This window comes from Rhinichthys klamathensis, unplaced genomic scaffold, assembly GCF_029890125.1.
Source record: "Rhinichthys klamathensis goyatoka isolate OS25496 unplaced genomic scaffold, OSU_Roscu_1.1 h1tg000320l_1, whole genome shotgun sequence".
In the NCBI taxonomy this organism is placed as follows: domain Eukaryota; kingdom Metazoa; phylum Chordata; class Actinopteri; order Cypriniformes; family Leuciscidae; genus Rhinichthys; species Rhinichthys klamathensis.
The window spans coordinates 405,001-429,370 of NW_026606836.1; the positions used below are offsets into that span (position 1 = coordinate 405,001).

At 40.7% G+C, this 24,370-nt stretch overlaps 2 protein-coding genes across 5 annotated transcripts in view; one reads left to right on the plus strand and one right to left on the minus strand.

Annotated features, from left to right (window-relative positions):
* Nucleotides 1–24,370, minus strand: part of stk39 (serine threonine kinase 39) — a 151,727-nt gene that overhangs the window by 98,713 nt on the left and 28,644 nt on the right. The gene's annotated exons all lie outside the window — the stretch shown is intronic.
* The window catches only part of cers6 (ceramide synthase 6), a 59,523-nt gene that overhangs the window by 12,145 nt on the left and 23,008 nt on the right, over nucleotides 1–24,370 (plus strand). Inside the window, exon 4 of the mRNA XM_056271453.1 lies at nucleotides 18,136–18,193. Within this exon, the coding sequence (XP_056127428.1) occupies nucleotides 18,136–18,193 (58 nt within the window). The remainder of the gene's footprint in view (nucleotides 1–18,135; nucleotides 18,194–24,370) is intronic.

Genomic DNA, 24,370 nt, shown 5'->3' on the forward strand with positions numbered 1-24,370 from the left:
TGTTCTATATTAAATATATATTTTGAAAAATAATTTGGACTCTAAAATAGAAAATCAAAGTCATGTGGCTAACCAAGTTGTGTTCCAAATTTGAAGTTGGTATCACAGAAAATGAGCCCGCTAAATGGTTTAAAGTACCGTTTCCATATTAAATGCAATATATATATATATATATATATATACTGGAGTATATTTTAAATTATATATATATATATACACTCACCTAAAGGATTATTAGGAACACCATACTAATACTGTGTTTGACCCCCTTTCGCAGAAAAGAACTGCCTTAATTCTACGTGGCATTGATTCAACAAGGTGCTGAAAGCATTCTTTAGAAATGTTGGCCCATATTGATAGGATAGCATCTTGCAGTTGATGGAGATTTGTGGGATGCACATCCAGGGCACGAAGCTCCCGTTCCACCACATCCCAAAGATGCTCTATTGGGTTGAGATCTGGTGACTGTGGGGGCCATTTTAGTACAGTGAACTCATTGTCATGTTCAAGAAACCAATTTGAAATGATTCGAGCTTTGTGACATGGTGCATTATCCTGCTGGAAGTAGCCATCAGAGGATGGGTACATGGTGGCCATAAAGGGATGGACATGGTCAGAAACAATGCTCAGGTAGGCCGTGGGATTTAAACGATGCCCAATTGCCACTAAGGGGCCTAAAGTGGGCCAAGAAAACATCCCCCACACCATTACACCACCACCACCAGCCTGCACAGTGGTAACAAAGCATGATGGATCCATGTTCTCATTCTGTTTACGCCAAATGCTGACTCTACCATCTGAATGTCTCAACAGAAATCGAGACTCATCAGAACAGGCAACATTTTTCCAGTCTTCAACTGTCCAATTTTGGTGAGCTCTTGCAAATTGTAGCCTCTTTTTCCTATTTGTAGTGGAGATGAGTGGTACCCGGTGGGGTCTTCTGCAGTTGTAGACCATCCGCCTCAAGGTTGTGCGTGTTGTGGCTTCACAAATGCTTTGCTGCATACCTCGGTTGTAACGAGTGGTTATTTCAGTCAAAGTTGCTCTTCTATCAGCTTGAATCAGTCGGCCCATTCTCCTCTGACCTCTAGCATCAACAAGGCATTTTCCCTCACAGGACTGCCGCATACTGGATGTTTTTCCCTTTTCACACCATTCTTTGTAAACCCTAGAAATGGTTGTGCGTGAAAATCCCAGTAACTGAGCAGATTGTGAAATACTCGGACCGGCCCGTCTGGCACCAACAACCATGCCACGCTCAAAATTGCTTAAATCACCTTTCTTTCCCATTCTGACATTCAGTTTGGAGTTCAGGAGATTGTCTTGACCAGGACCACACCCCTAAATGCATTGAAGCAACTGCCATGTGATTGGTTGATTAGATAATTGCATTAATGAGAAATTGAACAGGTGTTCCTAATAATCCTTTAGGTGAGTGTATATATATATGGGACATTTTTTTCTTTGGAGTTTATTCATTTTGGAGTTCATTTTTATGATGAATCGTTCACAATAAGGCCAGCTACATGCATTAAGGGCAATTCTGTAAGATTTTTAAATGTTTTTGAAAGGAAGACTTTTGCTCATCAAGGCTGCATTTTTTTATTTAAAATATTAAAAACAATAATATTGTGAAATATTATTAGAATTTAAAATATATTTTAAAATGTTATGTATTCCTGTAATGCAGAGCTACATTTTCAGCATCATTACTCCAGTCTTCAGAGTTAGTTTAGTTCAATTCAAAGCCAAATAAAAGTATTAAATTCTTTCAAAAACTTTTGAACGATAATGTGACCATGGTCAGTTTTGATTTCTCGCTAAACCTGAGTTGTTTGTTCCACATTTCTTTCGTCTGTGTGAAGTTCCTGCTGAACTCATTTGGTTGGTGTTGGTCCCTGTGGCGAAGCGTGTCTGAAATAGACAGGTCTCACCTGTGAGTGTTATTGTGTCCCAGTGTCGGCTAGTTAGGCGGCATGAGGGCAAGTAGGCCACAGTCTATTCCTGTGTCTCTCTCTGAACCCTCTTGTCACCTGTCTTTGCTTGTCCTGTCCACAGAATCTCATTTTCTTGTCATCTACTGCTCTATCTCTCTGCTTTAACAGTATTTCTTCTTCCATTCCACAACTCAGACGTGAATATTTTACCAGAAACGTTACTAACATGCTGTATCATGTCACTGCTCATTTGCATAAAGTCAACCTCTGCTAAACTCTCATCGGCAGCGCTCGCTGTTGCTCATGTCGGCATAAATCAGCAACTTAATGTCTTACAATGGCTTTGTAGCACGGCATGTGTGAACACTGTCTCCTTGTTCACCGTTTGTAGCCTCAGCTGTAGGATTCAATGACACTAATGTTCTGTCGGTTTCTCTCTGATCTACAGTCGAGTCTAAAAAAGCCCCAGAAGTAATAGTGACCATCTAATCAGCGCTAAAGCACGACACTGTGCCATTTCTTTCAGAGGCAATTAAGCCAAAGTCTTCAAAGATCACAGAACACACTCACTTTTGAGAACTAGCCTAATGAGAACTATGTAATGATGAGAATTATAGAGCTACGCTGATTCTTGCAAAAGGCACTATTGGAGATCATGTTTTGTGGTGCTTGAAAAAGTAGTCCTTTTAGGGAAGAAGAAGCTAAAACAACTGTGATTCTCAATTTATCCAGAATCGTGCAGCTTTAACTCCCATTAAACATTTAGGGCCAGATGTACGTACATTTGCGAACGCAGCATTAATAGCGCCATGGCCAAGACGCAGAAAGCGCTTGATGTAAAACCGCAGTTGTGCGCATTATGTACCAAACCTGCAGTTCATCAGCGCCTGTCCACACCCACTATACCGTAAATTGCGCGAATTTAAACGCGCAATTGAATGGGCCTCCTCTCTTTCCATCATGGATCAGCCACCAAGTCAGGCAAAACAACGAAAACAAAAATTAAGCGATAATGAGGTTGATCTGCTTGTTCGTGAGGTAACAGCAAATTTAAACATCATACAAGGCCTTTGATTTCTTCCAGTAACTGTAATATTGCTGTAATAACGCTTAATGATTTCGTTTTCACTCAACTGAAAAAGTGTGATTCTTGTGGCAAAAATCTTTTCTGCTCGTCTCCTTAGCCTATGTCTTCGTCTTGCGCGGATTACTGCTGCCATTTCACCAGGAGGCATATGCCAGGAAACCCGCTTCCTAAGTTACACCTGTTTTTAAAGCAACACCAAGTAACTTTTCCTCAGCGGTCGCCCTACAGGTTGGAAGCGGAATTGTCCATTAGCGCTGTCGTAAATAATTTAGCCTACCGCCTCCTACTGTCGCACACACACTCGCTGTTTATCCAGCACCGGCTTTGGAATGAACGATGTCCACAGACAAGGTAGAGTATGTTGCGTGATTTCATAAAATTATGATGTATTGCGACATCAGAAACGAAGAAAAACAAAATAATGACTATTGTAACGCTTGACGTAAAGCAAGTCAAATTTGTAGTTTTCTTATGTCTCATTAGAACTCATTAGAAGTCCGTTACATCCGGCGCTGCACTGTGGCGACGAGTGCCTACAGCACGTCTGAAATGTTTTGTTTGTTTTTCTGTTTTTGTTTTATGGTTTATATGTAAAGTGGGGTCGCTAAGTCAGAAGTGAGCATATAAAGTCAAGATGCGTTTTGCTATGCAGTCTCTATCTATCGTCCTGGTGATCCACCTGTTGCTGTCGACAGTCTTCTCACTGAGCCCGGGAGACCATGCATCGGCCGCCGCCACAACATATGGGATTTTACGTTACACCCGGGACCAACTTTGGCAACTAAGGGATCTGCACAGCGGAAACTTCCCAGTCGATCTGCCGGAGGAGTGTACACGGACATCCACAGCACCGAGGAAAAGAGGTCGGCGTGGGGGCGTACGGCGTAGAGTTCGCAGACGGGGGAGCAAGCCACCTCTACCTACGGTCATTCTGGCTAACACCCGCTCCTTGGTGAAGCAATTCACGGAGCTTCGGAACGCTGTGAGGTACCTCTCAGAGTATCGGGAAAGTTGTCTGTTGTGCTTTACGGAAACATGGCTTAAAGACACGACTGATAACTCAACACTCAGGATCACGGGGTTTAGGGACCCGATTAGACTGGACCGCGATGCACAGGTAACCGGCAAAAGCATGGGTGGGGGAGTATGTGTTTATATTAATGAGGGATGGTGTGGAAATTACACCGTTAGAGACTCCCACTGCTCGGAGGACATTGAGCTATTGTCGCTCTCGTTAAGACCTTACTATCTACCTAGGGAATTTGGTCAGGTGTTTGTCACAGTGGTATATATTCATCCCCGCGCTAATCCTAAAGTCGCGGCAAATAGGATTTATGACACAATGGCTAAATTAGAAGACCTGGCACCTGATGCGCCGAAGTTTGTTCTCGGAGATTTCAATGGATGCTCAATTAAAAGCGTGTTGCCCAACTATTATCAATACGTCAAGTGCCCGACAAGGAGGGAAAAGACACTCGATCTATGCTTTGGGAACATTAAAGACGCTTATAAGGGCTATGCAAAACCACCCCTTGGAGATTCAGATCACAACGCAATCCAGCTCGTCCCGCAGTATAAACAAAAACTCAAAACCAGCAAACCCGAGATAAAGACAGTCAAACAGTGGACTGATGAGTCTGTTGAATGCCTTAGAGGCTGTTTTGAATGTACTGTGTGGGACATTTTCACGAACACTTGTAAGAACTTGGAAGAGTTGACTTCAGTGGTGACTGATTATATTCGTTTCTGTGTGGACTGTATAATCCCAGAAAAAACTTTCAGAGTTTTTCCAAATGACAAACCTTGGGTAAACAAAGAATTAAAGGTTGCACTACAAAGGAAAAGGATAGCTTTTGAACAGGGAGACAGGCAAAAAATGAAAGCAATTCAGAAGGAGATTAGACAGATAACATATAGTTGTAAACAGAAATATAAACTACAGATTGAGGCGAAAATGAGGGGGAATAATCTGAAACATGTATGGCAAGGAATGTATACAATGATAGGGAAGGCAGAGAAGAAAAGGCACATAGATACAAATGGAGATGATCAAGCATTTGCAGATGATCTGAATGTTTTTTATGCACGATTCGAAACATCAGACTTTCTCTTGGAGCGTGATACCATTAGACAGCAGTTACAGTTTGGCAATCCCCCGATTATTACAGCAGATGAGGTACGTAGAGTTTTCAACAAAATTGATCCTAAAAAAGCTCCAGGCCCTGACCAAATAAGTGGTAGGGTTCTGCAGAAGTGTAGTGAACAACTCAGCTTAATCTTCTGCCAGCTTTTTCAAGAGTCATTAGACACACACTACATTCCTAAAGCCTGGAAGTCCTCGCTCATTGTACCAGTACCTAAGGTAGCAAGACCAGCTGTTTTAAATGATTATCGTCCAGTCGCCCTTATATCAATCGTGATGAAGAGCCTAGAAAAAATTGTTCTGAGACATATTTTAAATGATGTGCAATGTAATCTCGACCCTTTACAGTTTGCCTACAGGAATAAGCGCAGCACAGATGATGCACTTCTGTATATGCTCCATAATATCTATTGCCATCTGGATAAGCCCAAACGATATGCCCGAGTTCTCTTTATAGATTTCTCCTCTGCCTTTAATACCATCAGGCCTCACATTATGATGGAGAGGCTGGGGCAGTTAGGGGTAAATCCTAATATAATCAGGTGGGTTGAGTCCTTTCTGACGGAGAGAACACAGTGTGTTAGGGTAAATGAAGTTGTGTCCTCTCAGATTATGACCAACACAGGATCCCCACAAGGCAGTGTCATCTCACCAGTATTGTTCACTCTTTACACCAACGAGTGCAGAAGTAACACTTCTGAGCATCTCACAATAAAATTTGCAGATGACACTGCAATAGTGGGGTTAATACAGAACCGTGATGAGACCAACTATAGGGCCTGGGTGAATTCATTCGTAGACTGGTGCAGGTCCAGCTGTCTTCTTCTAAATATAAAGAAAACAAAGGAAATAATAATAGATTATAGAACTGGGAGCCAGCCACACCAGTGCTTGTTTATAGACGGAGAGGAGGTGGCAATTGTGGCAGAGTACAAGTACTTAGGCACAATAATAGACAATAAGTTGCAATGGAATAGTAATACCGACACCATATATAAGAAGGGGCTGCAGAGACTTTACTTTATGCGGAGACTGAGACAGTTTAGAGTGGACAGAGACATGATGTTACTTTTCTATCACTCATCTGTGGAGAGCATGCTACTTTTCTGTTGCGTTGCATGGTATTTCTCTTTGTCAGTGACCAACAAAAACAGATTGAGCAAGATAGTCAACCTGGCCAGCAAGGTCGCGGGGCACAAACTAGACAGTATGGCTACCACCGGTGAAAGAAGGGTGCTGAAGAAAGGTTTAGCTATCACTAAAGATACGTCACATCCCTTACACCGGGCATATGAGATGTTGCCATCACGGAGAAGGTTTAGGCTACCTTATTTCCAGACAAATCGAGCCAGTAAGTCATTCATTCCAACTAGCATCACTCTGATGAACAAGATGTTACCTGCAGGACAGCACTTTAAATAGCACTATTTAGCACTTTAATAGCACTAATAGCACTTTAAACAGGTTTTTTTTGAGTCTTCTGTCCTGATGCTGTGTACGTGTAGTGGAGTGGCGGGGATGAGAGAGGGGGGTGGTTGGGGTGTGGGAAATTCTGTGTACTCTGTATTGTGTCATGTAAAATTGTCGTTGTATGAATGTATCAGACGTGCTGTAGAGGCAGAACAATTTTCCGAGAGGATAAATAAACATAATCTAATCTAATCTAAATCTAAGTCTAAGTCTAACTACAGAAACGCGACCCGATCTCGCAATCTTACATAGCGTGGTTATAGCAGATATAGGACCGCAAAGCGAATCCAGAAGTGCCTTTCACCCTGTTACGACTTAATGAACCACTGAAACCCTTTTGGAAACATTATTTTAAGGTAAAAAATCTTACTTAGTGTTGCTTTAAGAGGCGGAGAATTTTATAGAGGCGCGCTTTCACCAGCATTTTCTGTACATAACACTGAACACATACTTAGGCGCAGTTTACGCTTCCCCTCCCATCTCTTTATGTGACACTCCCACTTTCCCCTTGACCATCCCATGAATGCATATGCATGACACGAAAAGCGCATTCTGCCATTTTCAGTTCCCGCGACAGGCAGTCTGCGCTTTCATCTCGGTGCGTCCCGTTCGTATATACCTCGCCATGGTTTTATGCGCACTTTGCGAAACAAATATGCCTGAAGGTGGCGAAAAAGCATTAGTACATCTGTCCCTGAGTCTTTGAAATCTTGCACCCGGGAACAATGCAAGTCGACGCCATTGTAACTCAAAGTTTGCTAAGAAGTATTTCCTACTCAAGCAATGCCGTATTTGACTGATCAAGCCTCGTAGCCTCATAGGCAGCCCAGTTTTATTTAAAGCCCATTTTCTCAGCTGTGAATTACCCCTTTAAAGCGTCTCTTTTATTGACAACAACACAAGTTTTGAAATACGGTTGGCATGCATTGCGTTCCCAACTGCACGTTAAAACGATCAGCATCTGAGACACTGAAAACAACAAGTCATGAGTTAATATATTTATTATTTATATATTATTAGGGCTGGGTATTGACACAAATTTCACAATTCGATTCAATTTCGATTCGCAAGCTTGCAATTCGATTCAATATTGATTATTTTGGATGTCAGGTACAATACATGGCAAATTTTTTCAAGGAAAACAAATCTCTTAACTAATGCTGTAAACTATGGGAGTCAGTTGTAGCCTACTAGGCTTCATTAGCCTACTATAATATTGAAGGAAAAAATTAACTGATTTGTAGCTATACAAACACTTAAATTACACTTATTTTTTTTATAATAATAAAGTTATATGAAATATAAACATTTAAATGGTGGCTGTCATAAAAACAGATTTATTCAAACATGCATTAAATATCGAAGAACATTAAAAATTATAATGAATATGTAATATGGTGCATATATTTAGCAAAATGCTCCTCTTTAGAGTTAATATTTCTAGCTGACTAACGAGTTTATGGTCACATATGGTTTTTCTGAGGTAAATGTGACGTTACATGACATTGTTTACAAGTTGTTTTACTGACGTCTTTCCACGGTTGAAACACTGATTGAGCGATTCCATGTGACATGATACGGATAAGTTGTTCTCTATCTTTTAACACACTTTCAGATGCTCATTCATGTTTATTTCGCGCTGTAACTGGTATTATTAAGGCAGAAGAGGAGATCATGTGCTTCTCTTGAGATGTGCTGAGCCAGAGCGATCTCACGCCACAGCGCCAAAACGGTATTTATGTTTTTGAATTTCGTAAGAAAATGGACGTAATTTGAAATTTGAGACTTTATTTAGTATCAATAGTAACAAAGCACAAAGATTATTGCGATTAATTGGATGGGATGCGCGCTACAATGTTCCATTCATTCATCAAATGAAAACAGGATGACTAATCGATTCTTGAGAATTAAGAATCGATATCGGTTCGTAAAATTGAGAATCGATTAATATCGAGCGATCGATATTTTTTACCCAGCCCTATATATTATACTTTATTATACTTAATGATTTGATAATCACACATAATCTAAACCATATCACAAGTTTTGTTTTATTTTTGATTAATTATATTATATTATGAACAGAATGCATTAGAAGTATGCGAGAGTGTTACGTTTGTCATGTGACCTTATGTACATAATTAATTCTGTGAGTGGCATCCAGTTATCATCTAAGAAATAAAAAGTCTTGCCGATGGTGCCTGATCTTCTGGTTCGTGCATCACACGGAAAGGTCAAAGTCATTGCAGAAAGGTCAAGGTCGTTGCATTTTTATCTCAGACCATGTGCTGTTTTGTATACGTCATACTGTATTTTTGCTAATCTAGTAGGTCATGTGTGTGTTTTGTGCACACAGAAGACTTTTTTTACTATGCACAGTTTACACACTGCAAAAATAGTAAATATGGTAGTATTCTAGTCTGAACATAACTTTATTCTGTCAGTGGGGTATTTTTTGGCTTAGATTTTTAACTAATTGTATTTGGGTTTTTGTGTGTTTTTTGGCATAAGGAAGTCTTGAGATTTCTCTTGTTAGTCATGTAACCTCGACAGCGTTTTTTTTTTTCTTCACTTTGCGAGGAAATAATCACAGCTCATAGAAAGCTCAGTGGAAAGAGTGGATTATTTCACACCCACAGAGAATAAGGAATATTTTTAGTCTCCATAGAAACACTGTATGACTTGAACGTTTACACAGATTGTGTGGTCAGTTTTATGCATTTTTAGTTCAGTATTTTTTGTCAGAGTTGTATGAAAACAACCAGATGCTTCACAAAAGATTTTGACGTGCTTATTGCATAATGCCTGAGATTATGGTGCACTTCCAATCCCATCAAAAACATTGGAATTTGTGAACGTATGTAAGAATTTCTCACAATGCAATCTCTCTCAGAAAACTAAAGCTGTTGTGCTTTAAATCCACACAATGCACTTTAGGTTTGGATTGAGGAGTACATTCAAAACTGTTACAAAATAGTGTATTTTGCTGTGTCTGGTGTATTCTAGTGTGTCCTGCATCCAGAACCTAAACTATCTCTTTTAATAATCTAGAACTATAACTATATTACAGAATGCAGCAGATTGGTTTTGGAAGTATAAATTACTTTCGTTTAATTTTCTCCTTAGAACAATAGATCTTTTTACTTAAAAAAATTACATATAATAGATATAATATATTTATATATATATATATATATATATGTTAAAATGTATTGTAAAGGTAAATGTTATGTAAATGTAATCTTTTTTTTATTATTTTACATCATTTGCTTTGCTTTATTGGATTTTTTTTTTCTATTTTTTTTATCAAAAAAGCTCAGTCTTGTTCCTTTGACTTTTTTCCTGAATTTCACACTTTTTGTTGTTGTTTGCAATATTTTTTTTTTAAATCCATGAATCCGTTTAGAATTTTCTGAACGTGAAGAAAATCAGTGGGGAAAATACTTATCCAAGGCTGCTGAAAAAGTGGATGATCATTGATTTGCTGTCTAGTTAGCGGGTATGGAACCAGCTATAGTCATTTTATACTGTATGAACTTGACGCAAATGCTTATTTCTCTCTCTTTTTCGATCCCATGTTTAGCTAACCTGTTGCCAGGCAACTGCGTTGACCTCTAATTAGGTAAATTACTCCGGTTTGTTTTTACTATTGGTCAAGAATAAGGCTCAAAATGTTAAATAATGCCAAACAGCGAAAACTGCCCTTTCATTTCAATACACTTGAATTGATTATTTTTCCCTTTGCTTAAAAAAAAACCCTCCCTGTGCTTCATTAGCCAAAAAAAAATCTTTCTTTCTCTCAGCCGTTGATTATGAAGAAGCCAGCCGTGAAAGGTTTAATGGGGGATGCAGTTTAAAGTTACTGAGAAGTGTGTAAACAAGAGCTGGTGTTTCTGTGCTCATGGTCCAGCGCAGTCCTACAGAATGTCCTCAGAGGCCTGTCAGACAGCATCACTGATCAACTACAGCGTCTGAAAGCATCACTCTCTGTGAGGAGACTCAGGTGTATCTCCTTCTGGAAGGGCTTTCAAGGTCAGTCTTCAGCTCAAGGCCAAAGGCTCTGATTTGCAGTAAAACTGCGGAAAGGAAGACGTCCAAAGCTTCTTAAATAATGACCTGAGTAACACATTGTCAAATGCATTTCCTTCTTCCAATTAGGACTGAGTGATAGCTTGTATAATCTTGACATTATTTCAGCCTTTTTGAACCATAATTTCAACCAAACAATAAGTAGATTCCAAATGTTTAATGCAGAAAAATAATCAAAACTTGAATAAATAAATGAACAAGAATGAATTATATTTTTTCATTAAATGCACTACTAATAAATAGCCATACGTGTCAATATTTACCTAGTTTTAAATATTTATAGCACTATTTACCTATTGTTTTATGTATATTCATTTTTGTTTAAACATTTGAACATTTCAATGATTCATTTTAGCAAATGAATCATTGAATGCATTTAAAATGGATAGGATTCACAGAAATTATTTTTACCAACTTTGATTTTACTGCTAAAATTTAAAGATGAAATGTGTAATTTGCCTTTAGTCTAGCATCACCAAATGGAATTGTCACCAAAAAAATAAAAAATAATATAATTTCTAGCAGTTTTCCTGAACACTCCCGTTGTCTGCCCATTTATTGATTTATTTTATTTTATTGCAAAGTCATTGTAAATATATATATCTTCACCAGCCTACTTTCCAAATGATAATAAATAGCATTTGGTTTTACATTTTTACATTTCATAGCACATTACTTCTGAACAGAGTTTCAATAAAAAAAAAAAAAAAATCAATTTTAAATTATTCATACATTGACATAAAACTGCATTTTTTTGTAGGTTATCTCACTTTGTCAGTCTTGTTTTGCATAGACTTTTTATTATTACTATTTACTGTCCAACGAATACATCCAGCCTGTTCAAAGTACAATCCTGGGCAAAAATAAAAAATGATCCAAGCCCAAAATGGCTAAACACTTAGCTTTCATTTATCTTAACCACAAATTATTGGTCTGGAAATTAGCAAAAATGTTATCATATGCACTACTTACAAAGCCATTGCTGTCCTAGAAAAACATCAAAGACAGAATGAAGTTTCTGGCAGAATATGGGAAGTTGTGTGTAAGTGATGAATCACAATGAAACACGAGTTGCATGATGATGCTCCAGAGCGATGAAGAGACTGTGTCATTGTGTGGGAGCCTTTTTAGCTGCTGGTTTTCATGAGCTACTTCACTGTGAAAAAAGTAATATAATGCTTTGGAGGAGAATATTGAAGCATGGCTTGGTTTCCACAAATTAAAAAAAAGTTGTAATCTAAAGAGGAATGATCAGATGTTATAGTTCAACAAGACAAAGTTCCTGCCCAAATTGCTAAGACAACCTATAAGTGACTTGAGAACAAATCCACCAGGCTCATGTTTGTCCAGATTTGAACCCTATAGTGAATATTTGGTGTCACATTAAACTCCAACCATGGAGACATTTTTCAACTACTCATGAACTGTTTGAAGCCATTAACATTGTGTGGAACAACACTGACTCTTTTCTGTTTGCAAATTTACCCACATGGCTTTTAACATTAAAAGGGATACTCCACCCAAAAATGAAAATTCTGTCATCATTTACTCACCCTCAAGTTTGATGTAAACTTGAGGGTGAGTAAATGATGACAGAATTTTCATTTTTTAACTATGTCACCTTAAAAAAAAGTGCCACCTAAATCCTTCCCCTTTGCTTTCTTTAAAGGGATACTCCACCCAAAAACCGTTTGGTTCCAATCGTTCTTCTAAATATCTTCCTTTGTGTTCAGCAGAAGAAAGAAACTCATACAGGTTTGCAACAACTTGAGGGTGAGTAAATGATGACAGAATTGTCATTTTTGGGTGGAGTATCCCTTTAAAGAAAGCAAAGGGGAAGGATTTCGATGGCACTTTATTTTAAGGTGACTTAGTTACATTGTACTTACTCAAATAAGTAGGCTACTGAGTAATATTAATGAACTACATGCACTTACTATAGAGTTAAGGTTAGGGTTTGGTTTAGGGTTAGTTACTTGTAATTATGCATAATTTACTGTTATTACTATAGTAAATAACGTAAATACGTCACATTAAAATACAGTGTTACCGGCTATTCCATGCCAAGTTATCTACAGTATTTGTGCAAGTCTTGCTAATTTCCCTGACCAGTGATTTGTGATTAAAATGGTTAAGACCATAAAAAGACCACTAAATATTTAGCCATTTTTGGCTTGGCCCATTTTTTATTGTTTATTAGTTTGCCCTGAAGTGTACAGATTATTTCACAGACTCAAAAAACAAAGCAGAATATACAGATTGTTTGTTAGTAAAGTGCCTGAATATCTTCCACAGATTTGATTAGTTCTCCCTCACAAGCGCTCATAATGTCCACCAGTTTTTACCAGTCTTTCATGTTAAAAAAATAGCCAGTGCATCCTTACTCATGGAAGTGCAATCTAACGTTTGCTTGCAATATTTCTCAGGCACTTTCCAGTTTTGTGTGCACTATGCGTCAGACCGTCAGCGAATGTTACTGTGGGTGGTCTCCGTGTCCGTCTGCAGTGAAGCTCAGCCTTAAAGGAAGGAACCGCAATTGATGTTGTTTTCATTTCTCATGCAGAGTGACAGGGAGTTCTGTCTGTGTGAATATCAAAGCAGTAATTAATGCTGTATACCACACGGTAATCCTCAGAGTACAACCGCAGTCATTCGGCCTCAGGGAAGGTGCAGTGTCTGTGGAAGGTGTTTGTTTGGCTGTGAGACCCTGTTACTCATTTCTTTGTCGGCTTTGATCTCATAGGTATCGGCTGGCACAAGCGTCTATGCTTGGAAACTGACCACAGGCAGAGAGATCTATAACCACAGAGACAAGCTAGCTTAACTCACCTGGTATTCCCCTGCACTCACTGACTCTTCAGTTGTTCCCAATAGAGCGCTGAAGTGATGCTGTATTTCTGTAGGCCAACCTGGAAGTCCACATGGATTTTTTTTTTGTTGGTTTTATTGTTGCACAAAAATAATCTCTGTGAGCAACAAAAGTTTATGATTTTTTATGAAGATAATCTTCACAACTTTTATGAATTTTGAAGACTACTGTAAGTAAAATGCGTATTAACGTAGACTATAAATAAACTACACCACAGATCGGGGTGTAACGGTACAAAGAAGTCACGGTTCGGTACGTACCTTGGTTTTGGGGTCACGGTTCGATACGAGTTCGGTACAGCAAAAAGCAACAAATCCCAAATGCTAGGTTTCTTGTTTTTATTATTTCATTGTCAACAGAGACAGTAGTGAAAATTACAGTTTGTTCCAACTAGCTAGTTCCCTCTTGAGGTAGTTGGTACAGTACAGGAGAGCCTCCTTTAGAGTAAAATGCAGTAAACAGAATGCACTCTTGCATAGTTTTTTTTTTTTGTAGGGCTGATTAAAAAGCAAAAGTTATTTGGTCACAATCAGCTACAAAATGGCACATTTGGATGATGTCGTCTGCCCACTACCCCCGCATTATAACAGTGGGAGCAACTTAAAATACTCTGTCATTTATGGTCATACAGACATAATTCGACACAGACATGGGTATACTCACAATAAAAACAAAACATTGTGCTTTTGTAAAATAAAGAAAAAAACAACAGGATGCCACTTTCTGCCGTCCCGGTTTCCTTTCCGTGAAGTTAGTGGAGCGCGTTACAAAAATTAATCAAAACTCGGCGTATAGGCTACTAGCAAGCCCTTGCGTGCCATCTGAACTCTTGTTGGGTTGGTGCGTAGATAGTCTCTTCTTCTTCTGCTCTTTTTCTTGTTGTGGAGGTTAGCAAACAGCGTTGCATTACCACTCGCACCCCTTTCTGGATTGTAGCGTGAATCGCCTGTGACTGACTGTATTCGTTGTCTGACTGTATGCACCAAAACATTTACCGATACACCCCTTCCACGGATGCATGATTTCAACGTCACCATCAATAAGCTTTTGACAACCCCTTTTTTTTGACAAGTCTTTATTTAAAAAAATTTAAATTCTTGAAAATTTTAGTTTGAGTAGTTTGCGAGAGCGCGATTAAAAAAGCAATGACACTCTGAATTCGAGTAGTGAGTAGATACGTTTATCTGTTGGGGATGTTTACTGTCCCTGAGAACCTTTATAATCCCATTTTTCCACTTAGCAACCACCTTTTTCAAGTAAAATCTTTAAGAACAAGCACAAGGGTTTTACTGATGTATTATATGTCAACATGAAAATATCTTAAGCATGTGTTCACCACAGACCTTATTTCAGGCCTTTAACCGAAAACCCATTTAAAAAAGCCATTAAATTTGGGACAATGGAACCAGAAGTGCTAAAATGCTCCTTGTTTTGGCTTACAAAAATACATCATCCCTGCAACAGTCTATGGTCGTTTATTTTTTCCATGCTGCGTATTGACAAATCTCACTAACAATCGCTAGTTTAAATGGCCTCGTCATCTTTCTCAACAGCAGTGGTTCTCAATCACAACACTTTACAGTATTAAACTAAACATATACATTTAATGAAAAAAAAAATGTCATGTCTGTTTCTTAATTTTAATATACACTACATTTTTACATCGGCAGGGCAGAAAGTGATCGGAAAACATTTTACATTTATGCATACGCATTTATCCAAAGCAGCTAACATTGCGTGCAAGGTACACATTTCATCAGTTCATCATCAGTCATCAGTCGACCTGCTCCGAGCGGGATTCGGGCGCGAGAGGCGGGCGTGCTAACAAGGACGTAGCCGCTAGCATCAGTTCCTAATGCGCCTTTTTAAGGCCAGGGGAGTGAGGTTTACACGCACAGCTCTTACTGGCCTACGTCCGTTACACTCACCCCCCTAAACCTCACTCCCATCCGGGTCACGGCACCACGTGTAACCGGTCCTACTTGACCCGCTCTGAGCGGGATTCGTACCAAAAGACCGCACCCTCTAGTGCCAGTCGCTAGTGAGGGGGGTGAGGTTTACACGCACAGCTCTTATTCTTTGAGAATCGAACCCATGAGCTCGGTGTTGCTAGCACCATGCTGTACTGTTCGAGGAAAAGGGCAGTCAGCAAAAGTTTAAAGATAGAACACATTGCTCCAAATTCATAAATATATTTATTATGAGGTATTAGTATGTTTAAATTGGATTGCAAAACTTGAAATGTTATTTTTGTCGTGCATGTGTTTTTTAAGGCTCTTCCGTAGATCTGCAAAGGCAACTTAAGCCAGTAGTTTTCAATCGAAAGTGGTACTTGGCCTGAAACGTTTGACAAACACTGGAAAAATACTCCAAAAGGATTGGGAAAAGGTTGCATGAATCAGCATTGGAAAGCCTGGTGAGAGGACCGTATGTGTGGTTGTGGTGGAACAACTGGTTTACGGTGACTCATACAGACATGCTGAGAAAACAGGGCGACTGTGTTTTAGAGCAGTGCTTCTTAACTGGTTTTGCTTCAGGACCCAGATTTATAGTATATAAAAATTATAAATTTAAAAAATGTTCAAGTATATAATCAAACATTAAAGCTTATTAAAGGGGGCATATAATGAGAAATTAAATTGACCTTAAACTTTTGAGGGTTTGTACTAGTTTTAAGAAGATGAATTGTTATAATCAATTTTAAATGATGATATTGTGAATTATTTGTGTTTTCCGAGAGGGTCTGTCCACAGATCTGTAAAGGGCCAGTCAAGGGACAGAAGCATGAAGCATGATCTTTAACTATAGGAATATTGATATTAATCAAATTATGGCATTTGAGTGTAAAATGTAATTTATTCCTTTGATAGTAAAGCTGAATTTTCAGCATCATTACTCCAGTCTTCACCCTAACCCCATACCATCATTTAAAATGGATTATAACTAAAATGGATAATTACAGCTGTTAATACGCTATTTTTGCAGTCCATTTCAGTGTCACATGATCCTTTAGAAATCATTCTAATATGCTGATTTGATGCTCAAGAAACATTTCTTATAATTATCAATGTTGAAAACAGTTGTGCTTAAAGGTGACCCATTATGTCCCTTTTTACAAGATGTAGCCTAATATAAGTCCTTGGTGTCCACATAATCTGTGAAGTTTCAGCTCAAAATACCTCACACGTCATTTATTATGCCATGCCCAAAATGACCCTTTTTGGGTGGATGCAAAAACACGCTGTTTTCGTGTGTGTATCTTTAAATGAAAATGAGCTGAGAAATGTAAATACATCTAGCGCGTTTACATAGAAAAGCAATGGAAAAAGTAGCGCATTGGAACTGAAAAACGCGTTCTGTGTTCATTGATATAACAAACAACAGAACATTAGGGGAGGAGCTAAGCTTATTCGATCATGTTGCCAGTCGGGGGCGTGGCTTGTTACATTGTGATGTCATAATGTGTAGAAAATGCGAACGACTCATTTTGAGACACTGTTCGATGAATCATGGGGAACATAAAAAGGAGCGGGTTGATTTTTACCATTATAGGGTGGTTGTGTACACACACTGCCAACACACATTTATGTTCAAACGCCATGTAAAGGTGAATTTTGCATAATAGGTGCCCTTTAATATTTTTGTGGAAAACTTGATGCATTTTTAAAGGATATTCTGATAAAAAGAAAGTTCAAAATAACAGCATTTGTTTGAAATACAAATCTTTTCTAACCTTATTAATGTCTTAAAGGTGCTCTAAGCGATGTCATGTGTTTTTTAGGCCAAAACATTTTTTGTCACATACAGCAAACATCTCCTCACTATCCGCTGGCTGCCTGTCCCCTGAACACACTGTAAAGAAACGCGATCTCTGTAGACAGCCCATGCTTCACAAACAGCACCAAAAACAAACTGCAGCGACCCGCTCCCCAAAACATAACAAACTGTTCCAGCCAATGACCGACAAGAAGGGTTTGGGGGTGTGGTTTGGGGGGTTAGTGTGCGGATGAGGAGGAGGGAGGGTCTAGCTAGCCTCCGTTTTGTTTGACAATAGTTCGAACGTCAACAAGAAGTGACGTCACCCAGGATCGCTTAGAGAACCTTTAACTGATGGTCTTAATGTCTGAACTGATCAATTTAATGCGTCCTTGCAGAATAAAAGTATTAATTTGATCAAACGCTGCCTCTAATTGCACCTGGGGGTAATTGTGGAGGGAACGGCTGAAATGTGATGTTATATCAGCCCAGGTCAGCCTTCTGTCTCCAGCATTGCCTTTGTTGTGGAGGATGTGCTGTGAAATGTTGTCACGGTAACAGTAGGATGTAAGAAATAGGACATCTTGCACATTGAATTCCTGATTATTTTTGAAGTACTTCAGCCCGTGGAGTGGGGTTAACCTGATCGCTGTGTTCACCTCCCCCCTTCTCTGGACGAGTTGACGCTTCTGCTTTAAAATGACCTTTTGATGCAGTAATAATGCAAAACAAAAATATTAACAGCATGTTTCTGAATGTACCGTTCTGTTTGTTTTCTTCTCAGGTGGAGATTCACGTTTTACCTGTACATATTTACTTATGGCGTGCGGTTCCTGAAGAAGGTAAACAATCTGTTTTGACTGAAAAATTGATGGTCAGTGTGAAGCAGTAAATCTTTTATGATTGACATGTTGGTACATCCACTATTTTGTTTTGCCCTCAGTCTTATTGTTTCCATAAAACACTCAGAGTTGTTGACAGGATGTTGTCGAGCAGAGAAGCGTTTCAGTTTTTTATTTACATATTTGGTATCACGACTAGAAAATGCCGCACAGATGCAGAGTTATTCTTCGTACTGCTTTTCATCATCTCTTGGGGTTTTGTGGAGCGAACGTGCAGACAAGATGAAGTTAGAGAGATGTCAGCTTTGACTTGATTTTGATTTTATTTGTTGCGTCGTACTGTGCGACGAGAGACAGCATCCATAAACTCTCTTTCTCTCTCTCTGCCCTTCCTCTCATAAATCTATTCATAATTCATCAGTCTATCCATAATGCAGATTATTTCCCTCCAAGCAAACATGTTTGGCAGAGCTGGCCCCTTCTTTGACTCTTCAATGAAGCAATTAAAGGAAAGTTCACACAGAAATAAAGATACTGCCATTATTTACTCACCCTCATGTTGTTCCAAACTAGAGCTGCACGATACATCGCACATGGAGTTAAATGGAGCTTATCATCAGTGCTGCAATATGCATTGGGATATGATTTCAATGCATTAATCTGTAAAGTTTATGGAGATGCCGCAAAAAGATAGATAGATAGATAGATAGATAGATAGATAGATAGATAGATAGATAGATAGATAGATAGATAGATAGATAGATAGATAGATAGATAGATAGATAGATAGATAGATAGATAGATAGATAGATAGATAGATAGATAGATAGATAGATAGATAGATAGATTTGGAAAGTAAACAAATAAAAGGTATTTTAAACTAACTGTTCCTTTAAATTGGGAATGGATACAGCATTATTTGCATGACTTTTGATTATTTTAATACATCTATAATATATATATATATATATATATATTTGATAAATATAGGTAATGCTGTGTGTCTTTGTAGAAACTAGGCTAAAGTTGAACAGCTTGAACTTGCATGGCAAAGCCTTCTACTGAATGAGTTCATTTACTGCAGATGGGACCGGGTTCTCCTGCTGGTGTTATTAATAGTACCAGGCAACTGGGCTGACATAAACCCAATACAGACCACAGCTCATCCTGGTGAAGAACTGTTGAGCAGTTATTGAAGAACAGATTCACCTGTTCCTATTATCCTAATTAAGAAGAGTAGGTTATGGAGAAATGGAGTAACCAGGCAGAACGTATTTGTAACTCGCCTTCCATTTTAATTCACGCAACGCAGAACAATAATGCAAAAGTGGACACAACCGTGACCATCGACTTTTTCGCCAGCCGTGGTTCTGGAAGTGTTTCCACTATTAATTTTCTGCATAGGCATTTGAAATAATGTGATAGAGACCCGAGGAGAATCACACTAGGCATCCGATTAAAGGTTGTTCCAAAAGAAGTTTAATACTTTAAGGGCAAGGAAGTGCAAAAGGTCCATTCGACAGTGGATGAGAGCAAAAATAACAACAAAGGTTACAAAAACAGTCTAAAAATAGCTCTGTTGAGGTGCTAAAACTAGCACCAACTTCTCTCACTAACTGTTGGAGATTGTTAAAACTCAAGCAACATTAACAACCTTTGCATTAAGCTCTAAAACTATCTCTGTTCCCCCTGACTCACTTCTGAACGCTCTTAAATACACAATTTTCCCGCCTGTAGTTAATTGGAATATATAATTTTCTGTAAAACTAACTCTTGTCTCTCTATACATTTCAGTAAGTTCCCTCAATGATAGTTAAGACAAAGAGTTTAAAAACAATCAATAAATTCAACCAACAGGCAAGAGAAACAAATATTTCCATTTGCACAACTGACATTTCCTAAATGAGTTAAAATGAGCATTTCCCGCCACCCAGGGTGTGTCCATCCCTAGAGGTTAGGCCCATTCCTCTAACCACAGGAAATGAAACCGTAAAACTCTACATCAACAATTAAAATATGCATGATCTGAATAACACAGTTTTGAGGGATGGAGAAGCAACACTGGCTGTCCATCACAGATAAGTTCTCAGTGAGGATTTTGAACCCTTGAACCAAACAAACTAGCTGAATCACAACAAAATAGTGCTAGTGCTGAATAGATTTTACACAGAAGAAAAAACATATTCCTCTGGTTTCACAGACAAGGCTTAAGTCTAGTCCCAGACTAAAATGCATGTTTGAGCTGTCTTAACTGAAAGCAACTTGCACTGACATTTCTTAACATTTGCCAGGATTTTTGATAAACAAATATGACCTAATTTAAGATTCACAAAGATAAAATTTGACAAGATTCACATCAGTAATGTTTTTTTCTAAGGCACATTTATAAAAGCTACTTAAATGTCCTATTGAACTAAGGCCTAATCCTGGCGTAATCAAAGCCCTGTTTGTGAAACCAGGGGCCAGTTGCATAAACATAGCCATTATGTTAAGACAGTGTCTTAAGAACTAGCTTGAACTACTAGCAGTTAGTAAGGGGTAATAATCTTACTGTTCGGTATCAAATTAGACAAATGTAGGCCTACGTTTTTATGTAACTAACTTAAAAAAAGTTATGAACAGTCTTGAAGAAAAAAAATGGATGACTATAAAGGCCATTGCACACTGAGTCCGAAATTTTCGTATGCGTTTTTTCGTGTTCATCAGCCTAAAAATTCGTCATGCACAGAAACGAATCGGTTACCTAACGTAACCTCGGTTCTCTCTAGATGAGGGAACGAGTATTGCGTAAGCTAGCTTACGCTGCGGGAAAGATTCATCTTTTCTGAGAAATTGAAGCCAAATTTGATCCTATAATTTTGTATCTATTGTCAACGCAGTTCAGCTGCAGCAGAGCATGAGCAGGCTAGCTAGCAGCTCATTGGCTCGCTCACAGGGAACTGCTTAAGCCTATGAGGGGACACGAATGAACTCTCGGCCAATGAGAGTCTGACCTGCTCTCATTGCGTCAGAGCCCGCCGAAACGGGCGTGGCCAGAGAGTATAAATTCGCCTCTCAGGCTGTAAACTCTGGTTTTCATAGAATGAAGCGAGAACGCTAGTAGCACAAGCACGGCCAGGAACGCAATACTCGTTCCCTCATCTAGAGAGAACCGAGGTTACGTTAGGTAACCGATTCGTTCTCTTACGAGAGGTTCTCTCGTATTGCGTAAGCTAGCTTACGCTGCGGGAACACCTGGTCAACGCCGTGCGTGCTAAGCATCCACTATGAGTCCCAGGGGGGACCCCGGGGAACCCTTATGAGTGGGAATAAAATATGTACATGTGACAAAGGCCAGCGGAGCGGGCCGGGGATTTGTGAAGTACATAAGCACATGATAAGGAGGGACAGAACGAGACCGGTCTGCGTGAATAACTCCCTATAGTGCAGCTCAACCAGAAGAGCTGTAACATACTAGACTGCTAGTAGTTTAGCCTGCAAGGCGGGAACTTCCAGATTGTAAAATCTGATAAAGGTGGAGGGGGAAGCCCATCCCGCTGCCACACAAATATCATGAATGGAAATTCCGCTGGACCAAGCCCACGATGAGGCCATGCCTCTAGTGGAATGGGCCCTGATGCCCAGAGGGCATGGCAGGTCTTTTGACGCGTATGCGGCTGCAATGGCATCAACTATCCATCTGGACAGAGACTGTTTCGAGGCGGCCAACCCCTTGGTGCGCCCACCGAACGAAACAAAAAGCTGCTCAGCTCGTCTGACCGGAGCAGTGCGAGTAAAGTATAATCTCAGGGCCCTGACCGGACACAGGAGATTAGAGTCAGATTCGCTATCGGATGCAGGCAGAGCCGATAGAGAAATAACTTGTGCCCTGAATGGGGTACCAATCGCTTTTGGGACATAACCATGTCTAGGTTTGAGAACGACTAAGGAGTCATTGGGCCCAAACTCCAGACAGGAAGCGCTGCTGGACAGCGCGTGAAGGTCTCCCACACGCTTCACTGACGCGAGCGCGAGCAGGAAGATAGTCTTGAGCGAAAGGTATTTGAGCTCCACGGTGTTTAACGGTTCGAATGGGGGGGCTTTCATAGCTTCGAGAACTATGGAAAGGTCCCAAATCGGCACCGACGGGGGGCGTGAGGGGTTCATCCTTCTAGCTCCCCTGAGGAAGCGGATGACTAAGCCATCTTTGCCCAGTGACTGGCCGCGCCGGGGTTCAGCGAACGCTGCGACGGCTGCCACATACACCTTGAGAGTGGAAGGGGACCTGCCCTTATCCAGCATCTCTTGGAGAAAAACTAGCAAGGAAGGAACCTCGCATGACCGTGGGTCCAAGTGTCTGTCGGTGCACCACTTAGAGAACACAGACCATTTAGACGCATAGAGCCTTCTAGTAGAAGCCGCTCTAGCCTGCATGATCGTGTTTAACACTCCTTCTGGCAAAGCAACGGGTAGTCGTTGATCACCCACGCATGAAGCGCCCAGCGCTCTGGGTGGGGATGCCAGATCGTGCCGCGAGCTTGGGAGAGGAGATCTGTTCTGACTGGAATGGGCCACGGGGCTGTCTGTGACAGCTGAGTGAGCTCCGGAAACCAAGTCTGACCTTCCCAACGCGGGGCTATGAGGAGCACCGAGTGGCGTGTTTCCCTGATTCTCTGAAGCACCTGTGGTAGCAGAGAAACCGGAGGGAATGCATAAAGCGGGCGGCTGGGCCAGGTCTGGGCTAGCGCGTCCTCGCGTTTTGAGAAAAATATTGGGCAGTGGGTGTTTTCTTCTGAGGCGAAGAGGTCCACCTCTGCTCTGCCGAATATTCGCCACAGCTTTTGGACTGTATGAGTGTGCAGGGACCATTCGCCAGGGGGAATGGGGTTCCTGGACAGACTGTCTGGACCGTCGTTCAGATGGCCCGGCACGTGCGTCGCTCTGAGCGAGAGCAGGTGACACTGGGACCAAACTAGGATGCGTTCTGTCAGCCGGAAGAGAATTCTGGATCTGACACCGCCCTGACGGTTTAGATAGGAGACCACAGCCATATTGTCCGAACGGATCAGCACATGGTGACCGTGAATGCGCGGCAGAAAGCGCGTGAGCGCGTTCTCGACCGCCAGCATCTCCAAACAGTTTATGTGGAGGAGACTCTCCTGAGCTGACCAGGGGCCGAAGGCCGGTGAGCCCTCGCAGACCGCACCCCAACCCATGTTGGATGCGTCTGTCGAAATGACTTTTCGGCGAGAAAAGGTCCCCATGGAAACGCCCCGCTGAAACCATTCTGTCATGGTCCACGGCTGCAGAGCTGTGATACAGGTCTGCGTTACCTTTATCAGCTGGCGGCCCGGCCAAGCTTTTCAGATGGTCGAGGAGGACTGTACGATGAGACAGTAGCTCCCTCTGTGATTGTGCCAAAATCAGCCAGTCGTCCAAATAGTTCAGTATTCGCAGCCCCTGACTCCGCAGGGGGGCGAGCGCCGCATCCATGCACTTCGTAAATGTGCGGGGTGCTAGGGATAGGCCGAACGGGAGGACGGTGTATTGATAAACCTGGCCTTCGAAGGCGAAACGTAAGAATGGCCTGTGAAGGGGATTTATCTGAATCTGAAAGTAAGCATCTTTCAGATCTAGTGAAATGAACCAGTCCCCCTGGCGCACATGCGCGAGGAGTTTTCTGATAGTGAGCATTTTGAACGGTCTCTTCATGAGAACTTTGTTCAGAAATCTGAGGTATAAGATTGGTCTGAGGCCGCCGTCTTTCTTTGGAACCAGAAAATAACGGCCGTAAAACCCCGACTCGCTCATAGATAGAGGGACTCTCTCTATAGCCCTTTTGCACAATAGTTTTGCTATCTCTGAACGGAGCAGAGTCACTGCTTCTGGGTTCACAATAGTCTCTAGCCGAGCTCGGAAACGTGGAGGGCGGCGGTGAAACTGTAAGCGATAGCCTAGCCTTTTTCCCGGAATAGCTTCCCACGCTTTGAAGCGTAACGCTAAGGGGTGAATGGCTACATGGTCCCCGTTGCTGTACACAGCGGGCCGCGCGGGCGCGCTCATCGTGTTTATGACAGCGGGACTTACACTCAGAGATGAGTTTAAGGGCCGTGTAACAGAGTGGGCAGAGGTGGGACGCGCACACGGGCTCGTGGGCGCGCTTATGTACTCTGACACTCGAGCGGGTAGGAACCGCTT